This window comes from Eurytemora carolleeae, unplaced genomic scaffold (assembly GCF_000591075.1).
Source record: "Eurytemora carolleeae unplaced genomic scaffold, Eaff_2.0 scaffold225, whole genome shotgun sequence".
NCBI lineage: Eukaryota > Metazoa > Arthropoda > Copepoda > Calanoida > Temoridae > Eurytemora > Eurytemora carolleeae.
Genome location: NW_019396157.1, coordinates 1 through 22,504, shown reverse-complemented (window position 1 = coordinate 22,504; position 22,504 = coordinate 1). Strand labels below are relative to the sequence as shown.

Genomic DNA, 22,504 nt, shown 5'->3' with positions numbered 1-22,504 from the left:
GCATTCAAGAAACTCAATTTTCATTAAATTTCAGTTGATAAAACTTTTATAAGTTTATTGTCACAAATATTTATAATAAGCGATAAATTACAAATAAAAAATATAGATGTATATTATTTATATCTCTTCACCAATGATTAAAAACAAAACTGAAACTTAAGTTTAAAAATTGACTAAAAAGCTCGACAGCATTAAAAAAGGGTGTGAGGGGGGGGAAGCAAGCCGCACCCGTATAGCCTCCATCCTACAATTTACTCACAAACATAGACTTGCGGCAACGCGCTCACTCATAGCGCTTCCTTAGATTGAATTTCTCCTTACCTTCAAAATTTTTTTTTTGAGAAGATCAACATCAGCCGACATGTACAAAATATTACATTTTAGGATGAGATCGCAATAAATCACAGTTTTTTACAAAAATTAAACAACTATTGCCCCAGTGAGCAAGAATGTTTACTTATATTACCATATATAAAAATGATTAATATGCTTAGGGTATAATAGATGCCATGATGTCTTTAAAATGTTTAAATAACGCAGCAATCCTCTTTAAAAAGCATTCAAAAGGAAAAACATTTTTCAGAAGATATATGGGTGCGGCTAAGGAAGTGCTACGGGTGAGCGAGTTGCCGCAAGTCCATGTTTGTGATTAAATTGCGGTATGGATGCAATATGGGTGCGGCTTGCTATTCCCCCCTCATGGAGTAAAATTTTATTAGAATTCTATATAGAAAATATGGTTAAAAATATTGAAGGTTTTATGTATTTTCCGCTTTGCAATTTGGATGNCCAAGGGGATATAGGAACTGAGGTGGGTTGGATTTATTGGAAAGGGGATTGAAGAGGGGACTCTGAGAAAGGGAGAGGTGAACCAGAGGTTGGAGTGACAGGGGACTCTGAGCTGGAAGGTGTAAAGCTGGAACATGTTGAGGGGGGAGGAAGGGGGGAAATTGCTGGGGAGTGGAGTGGGGAGGTACCCTGGAACACGTCTGTCTCAGCAGTACTGCAGGAGATGCTGGGAATATTAAATGCTTGTGCTGAGAACCCAATATAGCTGGAGAGAGAGGGTGGTCGAGGTTCAGTGCTCCGGGTACCCTCGGAGACAGGGAGTAGGGGACATGGAAGAGACTCTGTCGGTGTTTCGTCCATTAAGCTTCGACCTTGTGGAACACCGGGAATTTTTTCACCAAACGGATCCAGGTCGAGATCAAAAGTTGACCTACTTGCGGAATTTCCAACATCAAGATCTGATTTCTGAAAAAAAAGTTAAATCTTTAAAAAATTGCTTTAAACGCATAAAATTACTTAATCAATGTTTTCCAAGACCCATTTGGCCAATCAAACGTCGTACAACGGTGCTCTATATCACTTAATTATCTCAAGGGACAATTAAGGGACATCCCATGACAGTAGAAAAAAAGAGGGAATCAACGTAAGGTAATTTCTGAAATGATGATTGTTAAATAAAATAACCTGTTGAACTACTCGAGGAAGAAGAGGAGGGGGAAGATCATGATGAGAAAAAGGAAGAGGAAGAAGAGGGGGAGGCAGAGCAAGTTCCTCTGATACCTCACTATCGACAGAAACCAAGGTTTTAGGATTCCTAGAAAATAAATATTCAAAAATATAATTTTAACAGGGATTCTGTGTACTTTTTTAATGAAAAAAAATATCAAAAAGTCCAAATTTGGTTGTATGTTGAGTTACCAAGAACAGACTTGATAGAATTCTGGGAAGAACTGATTCCTCATAATCCTACCTGATAAGATACTGGGTTTTAGCTAGAACCGACTCCTCCTACCTAACAATAAAAGATCCCTGCTTTCTTACTTTTAAAGTCTTTCCCACTTAAGCGGAATAAAGGAAAACCATGCACAGTTTTTGCAAAAAAGGGAAGTTGAAAGCCTTAAAGCCCCATTAGGTGGAATCTTCCACAGTAGTCCAGTCCTTACAGCCGGCGGAGTAAAAAACTGATATCATTGTGAATGGCTTGTATACCTATCAAGGGGTTATACTTCTGTGTTCCTTCTTTCAGCTGAGAAAAGCAGAAGATGAAGTTCTTGTTTGCTATTTAATTCCTATGTTTTGCTAGTCCCCTGTAGATTGAGTCATGAGCAACTCTACACAGCCTTTTTCCGAACTGTGAACCCGGGAGATATATGATTAAATAAACATATTTTAGAAACATAACACAACACAGAAAACTGAAAAAATGAAAATAACAATTTTTTTTCAGTTGCTAAGGTGTTGGTCTTAAGATGTAAGTGCTTGCATAAAAATCAAAAAAATTGCAACTAAATTTGCTAACAAATTGACTAATTTTCAAGCAATGTAATTTTTAATTAATTTATCTTTTATAATAGTATTTGGGATTTATAAAATGGTATAAAACATTGTGCATAGTTAAAAACTGACTTTTTGGCAAAAATGTTAAATCAGAAATTTTAAAAAAGTCCAAAAATGGCCAAATCACATTTATTTCTAGCAGCGCAAGAAATAATGGTCAAAAAAGAAAATATTTTGGACTTTTCTTAGTTTTCTATACATCAATTCTGAAGAAAAAGAGCACCGCTAAACAATTTTTACAGGGCCGCCCTACTACTCCTCATACTTGATAGAATACTATTATTATTTGTTGTGTACATGTCAGAAAATTATTTTAAACTCTAGTTATTCGAATTAGTGTATAAACTATTTTGCATATTATAAATTTGCACCCTGATCTCTAATCGTTCTCCTTAAATCTATTTAATTGAAATATTTTGTTATTATTACTAAAATTAGGTGGAAAAAATAATCAAAACAGCCAATAGCTATTTTCCACCTAATTGCTTTATACTTGTACTGTTAATATAATCATCAATTTTGTGATTGTAAACTCTATCTGTATACAGATACATTTATTTTAGCAATAAACTTTATCTTATCTTATCTTATCTAATACTGGGTTCTAGCTAGAAACTGTCTCCTCCTACCTGATAGAACACTGGGTTCTAGCTCCTCCTACTCATACATAACATAGTACTGGGTTCTAGCTAGAACTGACTCCTCCTACCTGATAGAATACTGGGTTCTAGCTAGAACTGATTCCTTCTTCCTTATAGAATACTGGGTTTCAGATAGAACTGATTCAGCCTACCTGATAGAATACTGGGTTCCAGCTAGAAACTGGCTCCTCCTACCTAATAGAACACTGGGTTCTAGCTCCTCCTACTCCTACAAAACATAGTACCGGGTTCTAGCTAAAACTGACTCCTCCTACCTGATAGAATACTGGGTTCTAGCTAGAACTGATTCCTCCTACCTGGCAGAACAGTGGGTTCCGGCTAGAACTGACTCCTCCTACCTGACAGAATACTGGATTCCAGCTAGAACTGATTCAGCCTACCTGATAGAATAATGGGTTCTAGCTAGAACAGACTCCTCCTATTGGACATAATTCTGGGTTCTAGTTAAAACTGATTCTTCTTATTCCTCCTACCTGATTGAATACTGGGTTCTAGCTAGAACTGACTCCACCTCCACCCTGAGACTGTGCTCCCACTCCTTCATCTCCTTCTGTAGAGTGTTTGCGTCTGCTAGGATATTCTCCTGGAGTTCGGTCAGCTCAGTTAGTGTCTGGAATAAAAGGGAATATAAACTCGCGCAAGTAAGATGCTTTGCTAACAGCCTGACCCTAATTGTGTGCAATATTATGCAGAATGAGTCAGCCTGATGGGTGAGGTTCTCGGGGCTTCAGTCTCGTCAAAATAAATAAATAAACATATATGTTTCCTGGACCACTTCGATTGAAGTTTACCCCTTTAACTGCAGAACAAGTATGATCAATTCCTTTAAATTAAAATCTATTATCAAATATACTGAGAAAGATATTTTGTCGTATTTTTTTTTTAAGCCATCTAACCAGATTAAAAAGAAATATCAAAATAAATAAACTGACCTTCAGGTTTTGCGTCATAGCTTGAATTCCTTCACACATAATCAAATTAGTCTGCCAGGAGCCGGGAGGAATAGATTCACCTAAATCAGTCAATCAATCAATCAATCAAATAATTCCCGACATGTACTGTTTGAACTCATGTATAATACACCTGATGTGTACTGTATGAACTCATGTAGCATACCTGACATGTACTGCTTGAACTCGTGTACAGGAAGATTCAAGCTTTCTGCTTCTAAGTTCTCAATAAATGATATGGCGCAACACTAAAAAAATAAGTTAAATACGACTCGTATTTTTCGGTCCGTTAAACAGTCCTTAGCAAACACGATAAAGATATTTCTGTTTTCCATGTGAAAATTGATATTTTCCAACTGTGGTTTCCATTTTTAACGTCAGTTGCAGCTTTCTGAAACAGCAAAAAAAGAAAGGCTTTGATTGGAATTTAACACTTTTCCACGTAGAAAAACGAGGATTTTTCCTAATTGTAGCTTAGAGTACCGTTGTAAATCGGACATACAACTGTTAAAATTGAATATCACTTGAAATTACGCCAACAGTCCCTTAAGGACGACATTAAAAAACATAAATTATTACCAGATTAGTAAAGTAGTATCCCTCCTCCCCTGACATGAGCCTGGACTCGTTGCTAAACCTCGTGATATAGTTGATGTTTGAGGTCACACGAGGCGGGTTAGCCTAGAAACAGATTCTGTAAGGAACTCAAACCGATTAAATTTAGTTTTCAATGAAACTCAATGTTTTTTTTACCAAAAACAGGATCAGGGTACTCGTATCAAGCTCTGATTCTGTTTCCAGAAACCTTTGCAGCCTGATAATCAGGTTGTAAAAGCATAAAAAACAGAGTTTGTGACTAGTTATTAGTTCCTTTAAAAAAAAGTTCCATGAAAAAATTCATAATTGATTTTACCTTGAGAAGAATATAGATGAGGGCAGGAAGAAAATCGTCGGCGCTGGCCGGACCCTTCCCGTCAGTTCCAAGGATTTCAAATATCGTCTTTGCACACGCAACAATACAACGAAGTTTATCTTGGGGAGCCTTCATGCCGTCAACCTTGATTTATTACCATTAATTAATCGTCAATTAAGCACACAACTTAAATCAATCAATCAATCAATCAAATCAATCAATCAATCAATCAATCAATCAATCAATCAATCAACCAACCAACTAAAAATCTTTACACAATACCCCCCAACTCATTGTTTATGTATACAATTCACCTCTAGTACATGATTTATAGCTGTAAATATAAGATCCCGTATTCCTGGATCTGTGTCCTCAAAAGGACACTCTAAATGAGCCCCTGTCACCCAGTTCAGAGATCTAAAATTATTTATTTATAGAAAAATATTGCAATTATTAGCTTGTGAATGTGATTTCAAAAACCTTCCATATGTAGAGTGTCATGTCCGATCAAGAGTAGATATCCAAGTTTATTCATCTGAAAACTGATCATTTTCAATTGTGGATTCTCCACAAAAGTTGCCTTGCGCAATTCTGCTTCAGGATTTATCAGAATTGAACGTTTTCATGCTAAAAAAACGACGATTTCTATGAATCGAGCACCTCACTTTTAAAATGGAATGTCACTTGAAATAACGCATACAGTCCCATTAAATAAATATTTTGTCACATTGCACATGTCAAAATTTAATTAGGCACAGAACACTCATCTATTATTTTCTTTTGAAGATTAATTTGTCTTAATATCAAGAAATATTACACTACCAATTGGTTTTAACCACTTTCAGGGTGGCCAAAACTTTTTTGAACCCATCCGTACAAAAATCCGTACATTTTCAGAAGAAATCCGTACAATCCGTACAATTTTCGAAAAACAATCCGTACAATTATCTAATATTATTTAGAATGCAGAAAATAAGTTAAACTAACTTCATTTTGACGAGGATTTTTTTTTTATTTTCATAAAAAATTTGCTGAAATTTGTGAAAATTTTAAAAAAACGGTGTATTTTCCAGGATAAAATCCGTACAATCCGTACAATTTGAAAACAAATCCGTACAATCCGTGCAATCCGTACGATTTTAGGGTTAAAAAAAATCAATCCGTACAATCCGTACATTTTGGCCACCCTGCACTTTCACTAGTCCATCAATCATTTACGCATAAAATGCATACATTTAGTTTAAAGAATAATATATATTTAATAGTTTTAAGGCAGTTAATCGCCAATCTTCCCTAAAATGCAGGGGTCCATATAATTCCTTTTACAATCCCATTTGGGATTGAAAATTTGAAAGAAATTGGGGGCAAATTTTTTAAATGGGGGAATTTTTTTTTTAGATAATTCAAAAAAAAAGTGGGGGCATTTTTACTTAGTTGGGGTCATTCTTTTTTTTAAATTGGGGGCAAATGTGTTAGTGGAATTTGAAAATGTTTTTTAATTGGGGGCATTTTTTTATAATTGGGGGCAAATGTGTTAGTGGAATTTAAAATTTCATTTTAATTGGGGGCAAATGGGGGCAAATGTGTTAGTGGAATTTGAAAATGTTTTTTTAATTTGAGGGCATTTTTTTCCCAATTGGGGGCAAATGTTTTTTAAATNGAGGATTTTTTTTAAAAGTTGGGGACAAAAAATTATTTTGGGATCGAGAAAATCAGCTATTTTTGGAATTATATGGACCCCTGCAAAAATGTTATCCTTTCGATAAAAAAAATTCAAAACATTTTGAAAAAAAAAATGATTGTTGACCTGATTTTTGATTGAATTTCTAGATCCTTCTCCTCGTCACCAGTAGAGGCAGGGGAAAAGAGAAGCTTGTACAGGCACACCATCACGTACCTAAACAGTACGGTACAGTACAGTACAGTACAGTACAGTACATTACAGTACAGTACAGTACAGTTTAGTACAGTACAGTACAGTACAGTACAGTACAGTACAGTACAGTACAGTGCAGTACAGTACAGAACAGTACAGTAAAGTAAAGTTCAGTTCAATACAGTACAGTACAGTTCAGTTTAGTACAGTACAGTTCTTTGAGTACGCTGTTCAGATGAAGATTTTATATCCGACGCTACTATAATTTTCCAATACACTTTTTTATTATACTTCTAAATCAAGTTTTTCTATGAGATGAAGGACAAGTTCAAAGTTAAGAAAATCCAGATCGTGTGGTTTTCCATAATAATAAAAACCCAAGAAAATGTAATTTTTTTCTTTCAAATAGGAAAATAGGAAACAAAAGAAAAACATGGTTGAATAAAAGAAATGTCACCTTTCTGTATAATCTGAAATCGTCTGTATTTCATCCTGAGATAGTCCCTGAAAGTTCTCATGGGTCTCCAACCTCTTCGTCAATGCCTGTGCGAAAAAAATCTTTGTAAAAAGCTTGCACTCGGCATAAATAAGCTTCAGGATTAGCGGGATACAATAAAAATAAGTTTGTGACCAGAAAACCAGCTTTTTATAAAGGAATTGTTATAATTAGTTTACTTAATTTTCAATAAATCAATAACGGTACATAACCAATACATAATTGTTTACTTCTATTGGCTCAAAGTAGAGCTCGTAACTTATGAATGAATAAAACCTTATGTAAATCAATTCCAGAACAAAAACTATTTCAGAAAAGTGTAAAAAATTGACCTGATAAAATGTTTGAAACATGGCGGCTACTTCCTCTATTGGATGAGTTTCCATTCTCTTATTTATCTAAATTGCAAAAATTAAATTTCACAAAATGTTTGACAGAAATGTTCTTTTACCATATTTCCCCACCCCGGGCCCGGCCCCGTCAAAAAAAATTGCTGAAAGAAAAATGTAAAACCTGAAATGAATAGGAAACATGGCACGGGTAAAAAAATGCTGAAAAATATTACAATCCTGGCAATTCGGTTTCTTCTTCTTCAGATTTTGGGATAAAATTTGTTTTTTTTTGGAGAATTCCTCAAGAAGTTTTAAAACCTTTGAACTTTAAGTTTAGGAGGGGCCGGGGTGGGGGCAGGTGAAAACTAACTCAACTTGAAGTTAAGGAGGGGCCGGGGTGGGGGCAGGTGAAAACTAACTCAACTTGCATGAAGTTTAGGAGTGGCCGGGGTGGGGGCAGGTGAAAACTAACTCAACTTGAAGTTTAGGAGGGGCCGGGGTGGGGGCAGGTGAAAACTAACTCAACTTGCATGAAGTTTAGGAGGGGCCGGGGTGGGGGCAGGTGAAAACTAACTCAACTTACTTGAAGTTAAGGAGGGGCCGGGGTAGGGGCAGGTGAAAACTAACTTCTGCCTCGAAAATAACATGAATAGGGAGGAAAAGAATAAAAAATAAAAAGAAACAAGTAATCCATTTTTAGTTACATCATTCAGAAAAATCCGATTTGTGTACGGTGAACCCCATATATCTGTGGAATAGGAATACAAAATTGAAGCAAACTTACGAGTTCTTGATACTGTTACAAACAGTTATACCAGGAGCTTTAAAATCAACTCGTTATGAAAAAATGTATGTGACTGTGTATACTAGAGTACACAGAACACAATTGCTGTGTTTTATGTGATCATTGTTTATTCGACTATTTAAAATCATAAGTTGAGCTCAACAGAAGTTGTCTTCCAACTCTACAGTTTCATGGGTTTTATGTAGTTTAATATCTAGTTCATGGGTTTTATGTAGTTTAATATCTAGTTCATGGGTTATATGTAGTTTAATATCTAGTTCATGGGTTAATGTAGTTTAATATCCAGTTCATGGTTTATATGTTTTTCAATACCTTGTCCACAAAATTCTGAATATTCCTGGATAGATCTGTCATTCCAGTTTTCCTTGTTCTAAATCATATAAAATAAACATTTTAATAATCTGAAGTTGTGAAAAAAATTCGAAAAATCAAAAATGAAAGTAAATAAACTTTAATCAATTAGTCAACACAAAAGATTAGAAAAGATGGGAAATAAGAAAATAAGATAAAAAGTTAAAAAAAACATTAAAAGAAAGAATTAAGTCCATTAAAGGGCTTAGTTATATTTATTTACCTAATGTTAAGGTATTCTCCAAATTCTTTACTGATTGCTCTTGCTTCAGGAGACATTGTCTCAACCCTGTCCTGCTTCTCATCTAAACATAATATTTCATACATAGGTAGAAACTTCAGGAGAAATTGTCTCAACCCTGTCTTACTTCTCATCTAAACATAATATATGAAAAAAGTCGTTACTTCAGAAGATGTCATCTAAACAAAATATATAAAAAAGAAGTCTTTACTTCAGGAGACATTGTCTAACCTCGGTCCTGCTTCTCATCTAAACATAATATATCAAACATAGGTCAGAACTTTTAGATGAGATAGAGCTAAACTAAAACTCCTGAACCAGCTGTAAATCAAGGAAACCTTTGAAATATTTAAAAGTTAATAAGTTCTTAATCCATTTAAAACAACAGAATCATATTTTCGCGATTACTCTTTGACCAAAAGCATGAAATTTGTGGCTTCTTATTAGTCAATGGCCATGAGCCTAGTAAGATATTAAAAAAAACTAACTTAATCCATTAGACGACAACATACGATACAAATTAGTTCTTTCTCAAAGGATTTACTTTTTAACACAAAACACTTAAGGTAAATCATTCTAGTCTAGATTTACTGTTCTTATTCAACGAAATTCCTTAAAGTGAATTACGGAGCGATTCAAAATTTTTCTACCAAACCAGACTGGTCCAAAAAACCCTAATTTTTAATTAATATAAAAATATCGGATTATCATTCTGGCAACCCTAAATTGCTTGCTGTTATTTGATTAATACGCAACTAACTGTAACAAGCCCTTTACCTTAATTAAACAAGCCAAATAATAAAACCAAATCATTTTACTCAAGGAGATATTGAATAGAAGGAGGGGGCGATAGGGCTTCCGTACACTTTGCTGTGACGTTTTTGGACTGCTAAAGAACTAGTTTTTGCATAACAACAATAATAAAGGCGGCCGATTTAATGTAAACAAACATGAGTTAGTAAACTGTGAAAGTAGTATTATCTTGTTAAAAAAGATTGAAAAAGTTAAGGATTTTAGTTTTATACGAAAAGGACCTTGATACAGCGACATTTTCAATCATTCATGGTTATATCCGCCCCCCGTGACCCCTCATCAAATACGCCAGAGATGCCAGATGTCTGTTTATCATTTGTGTTATTGTTTACAATCTTTATTATTGTTGTTACGCAAAAACTAGTTCTTCAGCAGACCAAACACGTCACAGCAAAGTGTTCGGAAACCCTGTCGCCCCCTCCTTCTATTCAATATCTCCTTGAGATTACTTATTACATAATTTAAACTTATCCTATTCAGTATTCACCCCTTAAACCATAGCTTGAAAAAATATGAACGTTGAACATTAAAAGCACTGTAGACGTAATTTCAAATGACTCCCCATCAAAGATGTGGCATTTCTGATTCAAATCGTTATCAAATTGTCTGATCAAGGATACATGAGATATCTTCATTTTTCTTATTAAAAAATTATCCTTTTCAATTAATGTTTCTATAAGCATAATGCAAGTGACGTCCAAAGAAATTGATGTTTCAAGAGGAACTAAGATAGTTTTGAATGGTACCTTTGTGAATCGATATACCACTTTTAATTAGAGGAATGTCACTTGAAATTACGGCTTTCAGTCACTTTAACAATGAACACTGTATACATATTATATGTAAATTTTGATAGTTAATAACAGCGTTTCGGATCCGGATCCGGTCGGATCCGGATCCGTATCAGGAAACGTTGATATGGATCCGGGTAGCGCCAAAAATTAACCAAAACCATGGAATAAATAAATCAAAATGGTTCGTAAATGTATTATTTACATGACGAAAATTTTTCAAAATTATCTTTAATAATTTAATGTTTACATTTATATAATAGTTATGACGACATTTTTAACTTTAGGATTACTCAGCGGCAAATGCTCACATGGCGCAAATTTCAAATATATAAAGTATTCACAGAATCAAAAGTTACCTCGGATCCGGATCCGGATCCGTATCAGTCAGGATCCGGATCCATCATCACGGATGCGGATCCGGATCCGCATCAAAATGATACGGATCCGAAACACTGGTTAATAAAATTACTTATAAGTTTAAGAGCTGGTTTTTCACTATCCAAGTTCTCATTAAAATCTTGAATATTCTCCCCTTTCATCAACCTGACCATAATCCTTTAAGCATTCCTGTAAAAGCGAAAGGGAGAAATTTTTTTTGCTAATTTCTAACAAATTTAATCAAGGATTTGTTCAATTATTTGAAAACTAATTAGATCCGTACAGAAAAAAATGCTAACTTAGTCTGGGCATTCAATTTTTGTTCCAATATATATAATTTCAACCGAAAAAAAACAGTATTTTCTAAAAATCGAAATTTTCTCCAGAATGCTTTTTAAGTTCCTGTAAAACCAAATGACGTCATCAAATACTTCTTCTAATCGTAAAATGCGTATTTGTTACTTAGCAATTAAAACAGCTGGTGTAATAGTTATTTGTTTTCATTCTTTATTAATTATTCAGCAGACAGGGAGTGTAAGAATGATAACAAAAGATGTGTACAATTTAAGGGGTACAATATAAGATAATTTTTCCCCACTGTGCTAAAATATGATTGCGCGAAGCGGCAAATTATTTTCAATAGTTTGTATTACGAAAAGGGGATTCATAGATTTTCAAAAAAATCTCAAAACAAGCAAGTACAACTATTCACCCCCCCCCTCTCCGCCACAATTCTTCCAATTTTTTTTTTAACCCCTGTTAAATAATTTTTTGAAATGTATTTGCATTATTTCCTAGATCGTAATCAAGATATTCAATATTTGCTAGAAAGGATTCAGTTACAACATCACTAAATCAGCAAAATTTTTAAAACTGAAATTAATTTCGAAGAAAAAAATTCAAAGACCATGAAAATTTAATTTCTTAATTGAAGATTGATTGTGAATTGTTTATTTTATCTAACTCTCAAAATAAACTTTAATCGCCAGCAATAATTTTTATCTTTTTTTGTTTGCTGCCTAATTTCGAAAATTTGCTGGCAATAAGATTTTCTTCTCTCACAACTTTTTGTCATTTTATTTTCTAAAAAACAGTTCACTAAATGTAATTTGTTACTTTTTACAAAAAGTTATTGACATATCTAGACTCGAGATTAAAATTTTGCAAGATATTCAGACTATGAAACAAGACACTATACACAGAGCAGAAATTCAGGCCCGTAGCTAGGAATTTCTAGGGGGGGCACAACACTTCACAAGACAGGATAGAAATAAAAATTCCCAAATAATTATTTCAGGAAGCACTCAATTTTTCTTTAATTTGAAGAAAAAAAGATCCTTTCCACATAATGTTGGTAACAAAAAATTTAATTTTAGGCCAATTTTTTCCTTACTTCTTTTCATTTTTTTTCATTTTCTTCATTTTTGTCTTAGAAAGTGTGTCCCCTGTGCCCCCAATCTTCGGGGGTGAAAGGGGGGCACGTGCCACCCCCCCCCTAACTACGGGCCTGGCATATATCTTACTAGAATATCTTCAAGATTTCAACGCCAAATATAAACAGAATGATGAATTTTCGTAATGCAGTTTTTTGTATTAGCTTTAAATAATTGTTTTTTTTTTTCAAATAAGATAAGCAAAAATCCAAAATGATGTGATACACGAGTGTAAAAAACAGAAGAAAAAAGGAAAAAAAAGATGGATGGCTGTCAAAACAATAAAAACTTTGACTGTTAAAAATTGAGCACTGTTTGTATCCCGCTAGTTCTGATGCAACTATCACCTGAACCCTTAAACATAATAAAACATCTGTGTAATGTCTAGTGCGTAAATGTTGTTTTTGTTCCCCAAAGCAGTTGGTTAGGAAATCTAAAGGCAGGGGCGGATACAGGGTAAAGCGATGGAGCGGCCGCTCACCCCTGGAAAATTGCTCAACCCTGAGGGTGAAGCTACTGAAAATAGCAAGAAAATTCTGAAATTTCAAAATCTAAATAGTTCAATATATTTTGTTAAAAATAAAAGACTAAAGATTATTTAAATGTTTTATGTTTAGCTTGAATTTCGTGCTTAATTCAGTATTGTGCGCTATGGCTTTAAACAATGAGATATAATATGATTTTAAGTCTACAGAGGCCGAATTTGAAGAATTTAAGCCACGGGTTAAATTAGAGACGCGGCTCAAATATGGTTGGTTCCACTTAAAATTATATTAAATGTTTCAAGATTTAAGCCGGCGCTCAATTGAAACTGGTTTTTAGCGGATTTAATTAAATTTAATTCATTAAATTTCGGAAGAAGGTGTCACAAAAAAACTGTTAAATTTTGAACAAGTTAAGATTTTCTCTTCCCAATGGGTGAGCAAGAAATTTTTAGGTGTGAGCAGGAAAAATTTTTTCGCACTCTACGCGCAATCAAACTTTCGCTCATCCCTAATAAATTCTTGTATCCGTCCATGCTTTAAGGGACTGAAAGCGTAAGTTCAAGTGACCCTCTATGCAAAGATAGCAATGCCCAATTCTTAACAATACCCGCTTTGATAAAGTTACTATTACAGGAAAACCTTATTATGAATTATCAGAATAAAAGACCTAGAAAAACGACAATATCTTCCATATTATTCATCAGATAAAGTTTTCAAGAGTACCGTTGAGAATAGAGCAATGTCATCTTTGCATGGAGGGTCACTTGAAATTACAAATAAATATGATAAGAAATATGGAGAAAAAAATTTCTGTATCCGACTTGTTTCTTTCCCACCAGGCTAATTTTTTCTGAACACAATTTTACCTGTTATTCAAAACAAAGAAAATTTCGAGTGTGTCACAAATGTTTTGATGAGAAATTAAGTACTACATTTGCATATCGTTAACAACAACGTATGTTAAATAAATGCAATCTAATCAGTGTTTATTAGATAAATACATTCTAATTAGGTATACTTCCTAGGACTTTATATTGTAAAAAAAGGTTGTAAAACCTTGCAAAAACAATAATCCATCAGTCAGCTGTAGAAATACAAAACTGCTTTGTTTTCTTTTTTCCATAAGTTAATGACCTTTCTTTGTGTTAATTTGGACAAACCTTTCTTTGCAGTCTTAAAACCCAGCCAAAAACAACACCCCAAAAAATTAATAAAACCTACATTAAAAGTTCTTTTGTTCGCTCAATTAAAACGGGTTTTGGCGGATTTGAGACGCGGCTTAAATTCATTGAATTCGGACACTTTTCTTTATTGAAATGATAACCTTTCCTAGTGTTCAACTGGACAAGCTTTTACTTCCTTTCTTATATAAGTTTAATATGAGTTAATTAGCTTTCTTAAACATTATTTGATAGCCTTTCTTTCAGTATATTTTGACATATGGAAATTGCCTTTCTCTATGCTTTTCTTTTAATAATCTATACTTTAATTACTGGCTTTTATTTGCTTTAATAAAGTAATTATGACCTTCCTGTGGCTTTAGCCTTCTCGATGATATTCTTGACATTTTCTTGTTTTAATCTTGACATCTGGTAAAAAGCATTGCTTTCTGCTAATTGTTTTTCCTTATGTAAGTTACTGCCATTACTAACCATAATCTTTAACAGTTTTTAATTTCCTTTTTTGTGCTTAACTGATGTCTCTGAGGCCGAATTTAAAGAATTTGAACCGCAGTCTAAACTTAATCCGCGGCTCAAATATGGTTGGTTCCACTTAAAATTGTATTCGAATTTTCAAGATTTAAGCCGGCGCTCAATTGAAACCGGTTTTCGGGGATTTGAGACGCGACTTAAATTCATTAAATTCGGACACTGACCATTCATGCAGGAGGATAATCACGACATTAGTTACTGACCTATCCATAGTTAAAGAGACTGTTTATTTAATTTTGAGTGAAACTTCATTTAAAATTAAGAATAAAACCGGTATTCAATTATGCCGTCATCATTCATCCACTCTCAATTAAGAAATTGACATCTTTTTTCACGTAAAGAAACAAATTCTGTAAATTTTCTCTTTTCTCTTTTGTGATAAATTTTCAGAAAGAAAAATAAGAATCATGAAACAAAGTCAACATTCCCTTTAAGTTAAGCACGACATGATTTTCTGACCTTTCTTTGTATTTTTCTTGAATATTTGTCTGATATTAGAAGATCCTCTGTCTAGGGTTTGTGAGTGTAGACGCTTAGTCTGATTCACCTGAACAACAAACCTATAAATTGTCATGATCAGTAAAAATTCAGGCAATAACATAATGTTTGAACAAAGCTTGGGAATTAAAAAAAGAATAATCTTGAAGATTTTTTTTTATAAAAACACTAAGATTAGGAACTTAAGAAGATCAAATAAAATATTAATATTAAAATTTTGTTGTCATGTCCAATCAAGTGTATATTCATTTCAAACAAATCATTTCTCAAAATCTACTCAGATTTGATAATTGTTGAGAAAAGATTAAAAAGCTGTCTCATATTAAATAACTTATGTAAAACCCATAACAAATGAGAAGTTATTAAAATTGAGATTTCATCAACTGTGTAATAAAGAAAAAACATCTGTACAAGATTTTTTTTTTGCCTTGTTTTTGCCTTATTTAGAGTTTATTCAACTATAGTAGTTAAGAAGCAAAAAGTGGATTTAACGTTCTGGACAATAACGTTTTTGTGCCTATCAATCTACTATCGTTAATCATCCAGCGAAATTTAAAAAAAAGCACACATGGAACAGATGTAAAACGGCAATTGGCATAAAATATGCTTCCGGTGTTTTATGAAGTTAAAAGTTTATTCAACCCATGGAGGAGGAAGACGTGGAGTACAGGGTTGCCCAAAAAGTATGAGACTACAAAGACGACATGACACGCTAAAATTATGACGTTCCCAAGGTTAAATTTAGTCTTTTGTCTTGAATAAAATCTATTAAAGGGACTGTAAAGGAAAAATGAAAGGGGGTATAGGCTGAAAGCTAATCACTTTAGCTCTCGATCACGACCCATGAAAGTTATATCTGATGTTCCTATCTCGAGATATTGATATACAACTTTGTCAAAATTACATGAAAATTAATAAATATACAATTTTGTATAAAAGTAGTGGGTTTAAATAGATAAAATTCAGCAAATATGCAACCAATCTGAAAACAATGATATCCCAGAGAAAGCCAATTGTAACTTAGGTTTACTCCAATTCTAATTTAATAATTGTTATTTCTATTTTTAATAGATTTAATGCATAATATTATTTATACGTCTGTATTACTTGACCAGAAATTCAACCAATGACAGTGCAGTAAAGTAGTCACGTGATACAGGCGGAGACACGTGACCAGTATACTGCTCTGCCATTAGTGATAGTTCTGGTCACGTGATTTAAGTTTAAGATTTTCTAAATTTTACATATATGAACTTTCGTATAATTTTAACACCGTTTTATATCAATTTCTCGAGACAGGAACATCAGATCAAACTTTCATGGGTCGCGATCAAGAGCTAAAGTGATAAGCTTTCAGCCTTATACCCCCTTTCATTTTTCCTTTACAGTCCCTTTAATGTCTTAATTTATAATTTGAAAAAGAAAGAAATAAGTTTACAGTTGATGGGAATCATCAATAAAAGGAAACAGACATTATTTATTTCGTATATGTAGTCGTCTCTAAAGTCTCCTTCTTAGTGGGTAGCCCATAACCTTTAACCATATTTTAAAAAGATCAACTTTTTTTGAGCGTGTTCACCCACCTTAAACCTGGTATTAAAAAGAAATTGTAATTAAGATTTAGGTCTAATTATAAGCATTTGAGAATTTATAAAATAGACAAATTGTCAATTGGACAGAAAACTATAGAAGATACTTTCAGATCTTTACTCGACTAGCTCGTATCACGGTGAACTAGGGTCAACTTGAATTCGAACCGAACCGACCCTTCTACTGACCCAACCCTACCCTTTGTCGGCTCCGTTTCAACATTGATGGCGCGGCCCGGCTTTTTACAGTACCCGGCATAACAAAGACCTATTTAACTTACCCCACTAGCTCAGTCTTTTGTGTTATATATGTAAGCTTAATAGATTAGGCCATGGGGGCAGTCTATGGGTACACAGGGTTCCAGCCACCCCCCCCCCCCCTCCTCGATTGAACAAACCTTATTAGTGATCCCAGCAGCCACATGTTGCGGAGATGGTAGTTTCAACTTCCGGTCATTTCCGGGAGATCTGCCGAGCATAGAGTAGAACGGGGAACCACGCTCCTGGACAAAATATATTGATAAAAAAATGATATTTTTTTTCTAAATATTGTTTCTCGATGTCAAATAATAAAAACGTAGAACTAAATTGGAAACCTTCAGCGAGATAGCTTTATTGATAACGCACAAATATGGACGCACAAAAGTGTGACATACGTACAATGTAAATAAATTTTATCTTTCTTTATAAAGTATAGCAATATCTATTTGTCTGTCTGTTTGTTTGTGTATCCCATTGGCAAATTTGACTCAAATTATGAATAAATTACTAGATAGAACCACGGGAATGTTCTCAGCTTGGGTTAAAAATGTTCAGGTCTCCAAGAAAAGCTGGGTTCCCAAGTTGGTTTTATACACAATATCTTCCTAAATGTTCACCTTATTAAGACTAGCCGGTAGGGACTGACTAGCAGCACTGGGCCCAGGTGTATAATTGTGACTACTCTCACCACTCGTCGATCCAGTAGGATGATTCGGGTCCACGGCTGGACTCTGTCCGCCGAATGTATCGAAGGAGTAGGTTTGGACGTTGGAGTTCTGTTTTCTCCAGCATTGAGAACAGAACCAATTCCATTCAGGATTACCGTAGAAACCACATCCAGCTCTAATCAATAAATCAAATTCAAAACTTAATTATCTTTTGGCTCAGAAATACAATTTTTCATTGCTTCCTATAAAATTCTATATAAGTTAAATATTTTTTTACTTAATTAGTGTACTTCACAACAGACCTTTATAAATATATTTGGCTTGTCTGTTTGAATCCAATAAACGACAAAGACGACTTGAAATATCTAGCGCACATATTTTGTGGTAGATCACCCCAGGGGAACTTTTTGGCCGAATTAAAGTACCTTGCCGTATAATACTTTCCAGTTTCTTAAATTTGATAATGCACAAAAAATAAAATCAGCAAAACTACTATTATTAAGGTTTAAACACGTGTGCGAAAAGCATACAGAGAAAAAAGAAACAAAAGGTCAATATTATGACCAGAAAAAACTGAGAGTTGTGAAAAAACAAACATAAATCTTTTTTAGAAATTGGAAAGTAAATACACTTTTAACTTTCTTTCACGAGGAGGTTAATACCAATGAATTCAGATTGGTACTAGAAGTTATTATGACAAAAAGTTGTTATGTTGGATTGAATTTTTTTCCTGCAGAGAAGGTCGGATTGTCCAACCTTGAGCTTGTGAGGCTCAGACATTTTATCTGAAATCAATTTTTTCGTTGCTGTTATAATTTTACAAAAATTCTTCAGAATATCACAGTTATTTCATTTAATGCCGACAATAATAAATACAAGAGTCCGCAGCATAAAGGTGAAAAGGGAAACGAAATGAATTGAATGTCTAAATGTATAGGATAAGAAAAACACCATCTATAATCAAGAAGGGGTTCCTTTACAGCATTCTTACAACATTATAATTGAAATTATTGACACAAAATTCCTGGCTCAATTCCTCATCGCTTCTTAGTATTACATATCTAAAAGCTGGAGAACTTGTTTATCTACTGGTATCGTATGCTCAGTCAGATACTTGTTTGCATTGTCTTCCACCTCTGGTAGATAATATCTAAAAGTAAAATTCTTTCATTTATGTAAACCAAAGACTACAACGTAAATAAACTACAATAATTCAATGAGGCAATTCCTAAGAAATGAAATATTGAAACAGATAATTTGAGATTCTATCTTAGCGCGCATTTTTTGTAAAATCCATTGGTTTAAAAGTTTTGAATGGCGCATTTCTTGAAAATTCAATATGAAGCATTTTTAATATTCCATACCTGTAGTTCACCATGATGCCACAAGATTGAGATATGCCCCGAGGTGATGGATCTGCCAACCAGTTTATCCTTTTATATTAAATTGCTTAACTTTCAATATCCAAGTGTATGGTTAAGATTTACAATCAAATTTGAATTATTTAACACCTGTATAATGTAGCACCGTTTCTTATATGAAAGTTTGCTACTGGGTTTAAAGCTTTATTCCTTCGCTTTTCCAGATACAAGTACCTAACATATTAAAATCTTCATTTTAAATAAAATCATGTTTTTCTTTCTAAATTTTTAAAAATCATCAAATGGCGAGTGTGCTATTTAAGATTTTTTTAATATTTTTATTGCAAAATAAATTTGTAGAATTTTCGGGCGAGATTAAACTAAGTGAAAAACTACCAAAACATTTAGAAAATTTCAATTACTGCATTATCATATTTTATTTCTAATTATATAGACTGTAGAGTGTCCCACAAAACATGATAATTGATCAAAGACGACTTGAGAGTCGTCTTTGATCTGGAAAAACAAATTTCGGCCTTAATTCGTCAATTTTTTGTAAAAGAAAAATTCTTAAATCTAATACAGCAAAATGGCATTTTTCAAAATGCCTTTTGATTTAATTAATTAAAATCTGAGCGAAAATAACACATTTTGTAAATGCCAGGACTAGGGATTAACTTTGTAATTATAATTCATTAATGTAAGAGTAGATTGACAAATGGATGCCGCAAATTATTTCAAAGATCAACGACGACCTTCTGAAGTAGTCTTTCAACTGTCATGTTTCGTGGAACACCCTGTATCTTCGGTTCAATTCAACAGAAGTTTTTATAAACCTTTTATTCTACCTTGCACAGAGTTTTAAAAGAACCTTGTTGAGTCCATTTTCTAGTTTCTTATCTCCAACCCAAGATCCTGATTTTACAAGCTCAGACAAAGTATCTTCGGCAGGTTTAGTTGCGTCAATGTTCTCTAAAATCTAGAAGAGAAATTTTTTACTGAGAGTTTGATTTTATTCAAATTAACTATAAAGTTTATATATCCTAATTTTTGAAATACTGTTTGTAGAGTTTTTTTTTAAAGATTTATAATCAAAAAAGGCATAAACTTTAATCAGTAACCTCTTTATCTTGAATGGTGAGGGGTGTGGTGGTGTCTCCCCTCCTGTACCTCATCAGCTCCAAGAGTAACCAGGACTTGAACCCTGGGATAGGGGACAAGGTGGAGAACCTACTCAAACCTGGCAGTTCACGTCGTAGCTCAGAAACAGCCTGAATGAGTTGTATCAATTTATAGTTTTTTTATACTAAATACAGGTGAATTTTCATTAAATTGATGTAAGAACTTAACAGTGAACAGTGAACACTCGAAACAAATTTCAATTTTCTAATTCCCATTACTTTGCATCCTGATGTCGTATACTTTTAATATTTCAAAGTCTAAACTCTTTCAGACCTTAACAAAGGTTTTCATCAACAACTTATCAAGTTGCAAAGATAAAGGAATTCGATCCCCCCAATGCTAGAAATTGCAATTTCAGCAATCTGTAAATTTTAAAGGTTATACTTTTGAATTTGTATATATAGCTATTTAGAAATATAGTCACAGTGTACAATGTACAGAGTACAATTTACAGTGTTAAATGTAGTGTGTACAATGTAGATTGAAGAGTGTACAATGTAGAGTTTACAATGTACGTACAGTGTACAATGTAAAGTGCACAATGTACAGTGTGCAATGGAAATGTCTAAATATTACCAATAGATGTCAACCCATTCTGTTACCTGTTTCATATAAGATAGTTGTTCGAAATATTACCAATAGATGTTAACTCCATCTGTTACCTGTTTAATATAAGATGGTTGTTCGAAATATTACCAATAGATGTTAACTCCATCTGTTACCTGTTTAATAAGATGGTTTCCGAGTTCTATCCCTTGCAGACCAAGCTGGGTGGAGGTTATGGAGTAAAAAATAGCTGTATCAACTTCATCTAAGAAAAGTATTAGAAAATAAATATTAAAAACATGATTTGAAGTTTTATTGAATCGACATTATGTTTCATACTAGGCAATGGCATTCTTCAGGATAAGAAACTTATTATTAATTCCTGTTTTTTTTCTAATTTGAATCTAAAATAAAATGATAAATTTTAAAATGACATTTTTAAAAGATTTAAAGTATTTTAGGGAAAATTTGTGAGAAACCATAGATTTTACTGACCCAGAGGGTGGAGGGCAAACCTTCCACCTTGATTACCTATATTTTGTTCAGACTGATGGAAAGAACTTGGTTCTATTTCCCGGTTGAATCCCTTAACAGATCTGAACTCTTTTAAAACAGAACTCATGCAACCAGATATCTAAATTAAAAGGACTAATAGCGTAATTTCAAGTGGTCCTTCATACCAAAAATACTAAGCCCGATTCAAAGCGGTAGTGCCCTTAACAGATCTGTCTGATTAAGTTTGAATATCAATGTTTGTTGCTCATAATTTGGTAAACTGATTATTTTCAATTATTTCTCAAAACAATGATCTTGTAAATAACATATAGAAATTATCAGAATGAAAGACTCCTCACCCAGAAAAACGACAATATCTTCCATATTATTGATAGATAAAGTTTTCAAGGGAACCGTTGTGAATAGGGAAATGTCATCTTTGCATTGAAGGTCACTTGAAATTCAGATACAGTCCCTTTAATAGATAAATACATAAATCATAAGAAACATAGAAAAACGACAATATCTTCCAATTTTCTAGGGTACCATTGTGAATCTGGCATTAGGGTGAAAGGTACCAAAACTTGGAAAATTATGATCCCCCCTTAGCCAATCCAACCCTCCCCAACCCAATTCTAATAAATGAATTTTTCGTAAGAAGTATTGCCTAACAAGTAAAACCCCTTTAAAATCTAAAGTACCAAATTCTCAATTTGGTGTTCCCAAGAAACTAAAAAATGTCATGAAAATGACAGGGGGTCATAAAACTAAATTATGGCTTGTTTTCAAGAATAAGGATACGTTGTCTTTATTCCAATTTTTTTTTCATAAATAACTGGGCTAACTATGTTACTATGTAAAAAAATAAGCCTGAACATTTTAAAAGATATATTATTTATTTTATTTTATAAAATACTAGCTGAAGTACCCGGCGTTGCCCGTGGTAAAAAATTTTGAATTTGAAAAAAAATTAATTTAAGAAAATATTATATTGAATTTTTTTTAGCCTATGTTACCCCCAGGGTAACCATGGGTTCCCTAAAAAATGTCAGCCAATTCAGTCCAGCCGTTTGGCTAGCTAAAGCGGACATACAAACAAATATATATGAGTGAAGAGCTTTATAAGAACTATAAGAAAAGAAATCTGAAAGAGGTCCCGTTATGAACCCCCCAGACCGCCGGCAGGAATGGGAAGCACCGTCCCACTCCTACTCTAACTGGACCTTTATACCTACAACAATTAGCCCATTGTCAGAAGATACAAAGGAGATACATTCCAGCCAGTGGCTCATCAATTAACTCCATTGGATGGTTGGT

General features: G+C 33.6%; 2 protein-coding genes across 4 annotated transcripts; both read right to left on the bottom strand.

The window, feature by feature from the left end:
• Positions 1–789: 789 nt before the first annotated feature.
• Positions 790–18,409, bottom strand: LOC111696688 (rab5 GDP/GTP exchange factor). 3 transcript variants are annotated; one of them, XM_023466384.1, is made up of 17 exons: positions 18,334–18,409; positions 17,553–17,778; positions 17,073–17,177; positions 15,047–15,134; positions 8,955–9,036; positions 8,693–8,750; positions 7,576–7,641; positions 7,205–7,290; positions 6,679–6,768; positions 5,186–5,288; positions 4,872–5,015; positions 4,538–4,639; positions 4,125–4,206; positions 3,941–4,020; positions 3,482–3,618; positions 1,474–1,603; positions 790–1,254 (listed from the first exon to the last, which is right to left on the bottom strand). In XM_023466384.1, the coding sequence occupies exons 1-17, from the start codon at positions 18,381–18,383 to the stop codon at positions 823–825; spliced, it is 2,061 nt and encodes a 686-aa protein (XP_023322152.1). In that variant the 5' UTR covers positions 18,384–18,409; the 3' UTR covers positions 790–822. The 3 variants fall into 3 exon arrangements, with proteins under 3 accessions (XP_023322152.1, XP_023322153.1, XP_023322154.1); XM_023466385.1 differs by lacking the exons at positions 15,047–15,134; positions 17,073–17,177; positions 17,553–17,778; positions 18,334–18,409 and adding exons at positions 11,049–11,134; positions 11,360–11,612; XM_023466386.1 differs by lacking the exons at positions 15,047–15,134; positions 17,073–17,177; positions 17,553–17,778; positions 18,334–18,409 and adding exons at positions 11,049–11,122; positions 11,360–11,611.
• On the bottom strand, positions 18,388–21,326 carry LOC111696689 (malonyl-CoA decarboxylase, mitochondrial; the record flags this gene model as incomplete). The annotated part of the gene is given in 7 exon segments (XM_023466388.1): positions 18,388–18,753; positions 18,968–19,036; positions 19,115–19,198; positions 19,813–19,943; positions 20,086–20,235; positions 20,869–20,957; positions 21,224–21,326. Coding segments are annotated over 7 exon segments (723 nt in total), but the record flags the coding sequence as incomplete, so codon positions are not given.
• Between the last annotated feature and the right edge of the window lie 1,178 nt (positions 21,327–22,504).

Bases quoted from the DNA above. Each gene is read 5' to 3' on its own strand.
- LOC111696688 (XM_023466384.1), bottom strand. From the start codon at position 18,383: ATGTCTGAGCCTCACAAGCTCAAGGTTGGACAATCCGACCTTCTCTGC. The intron at 7,291-7,575 runs GTCAATTTTTTA...TTTTTCGCACAG, and splicing joins TGTTTCAAACATTTTATCAG to GCATTGACGAAGAGGTTGGA. The intron at 3,619-3,940 runs GTCAGTTTATTT...CTTTTATTCCAG, and splicing joins CTATGACGCAAAACCTGAAG to ACACTAACTGAGCTGACCGA.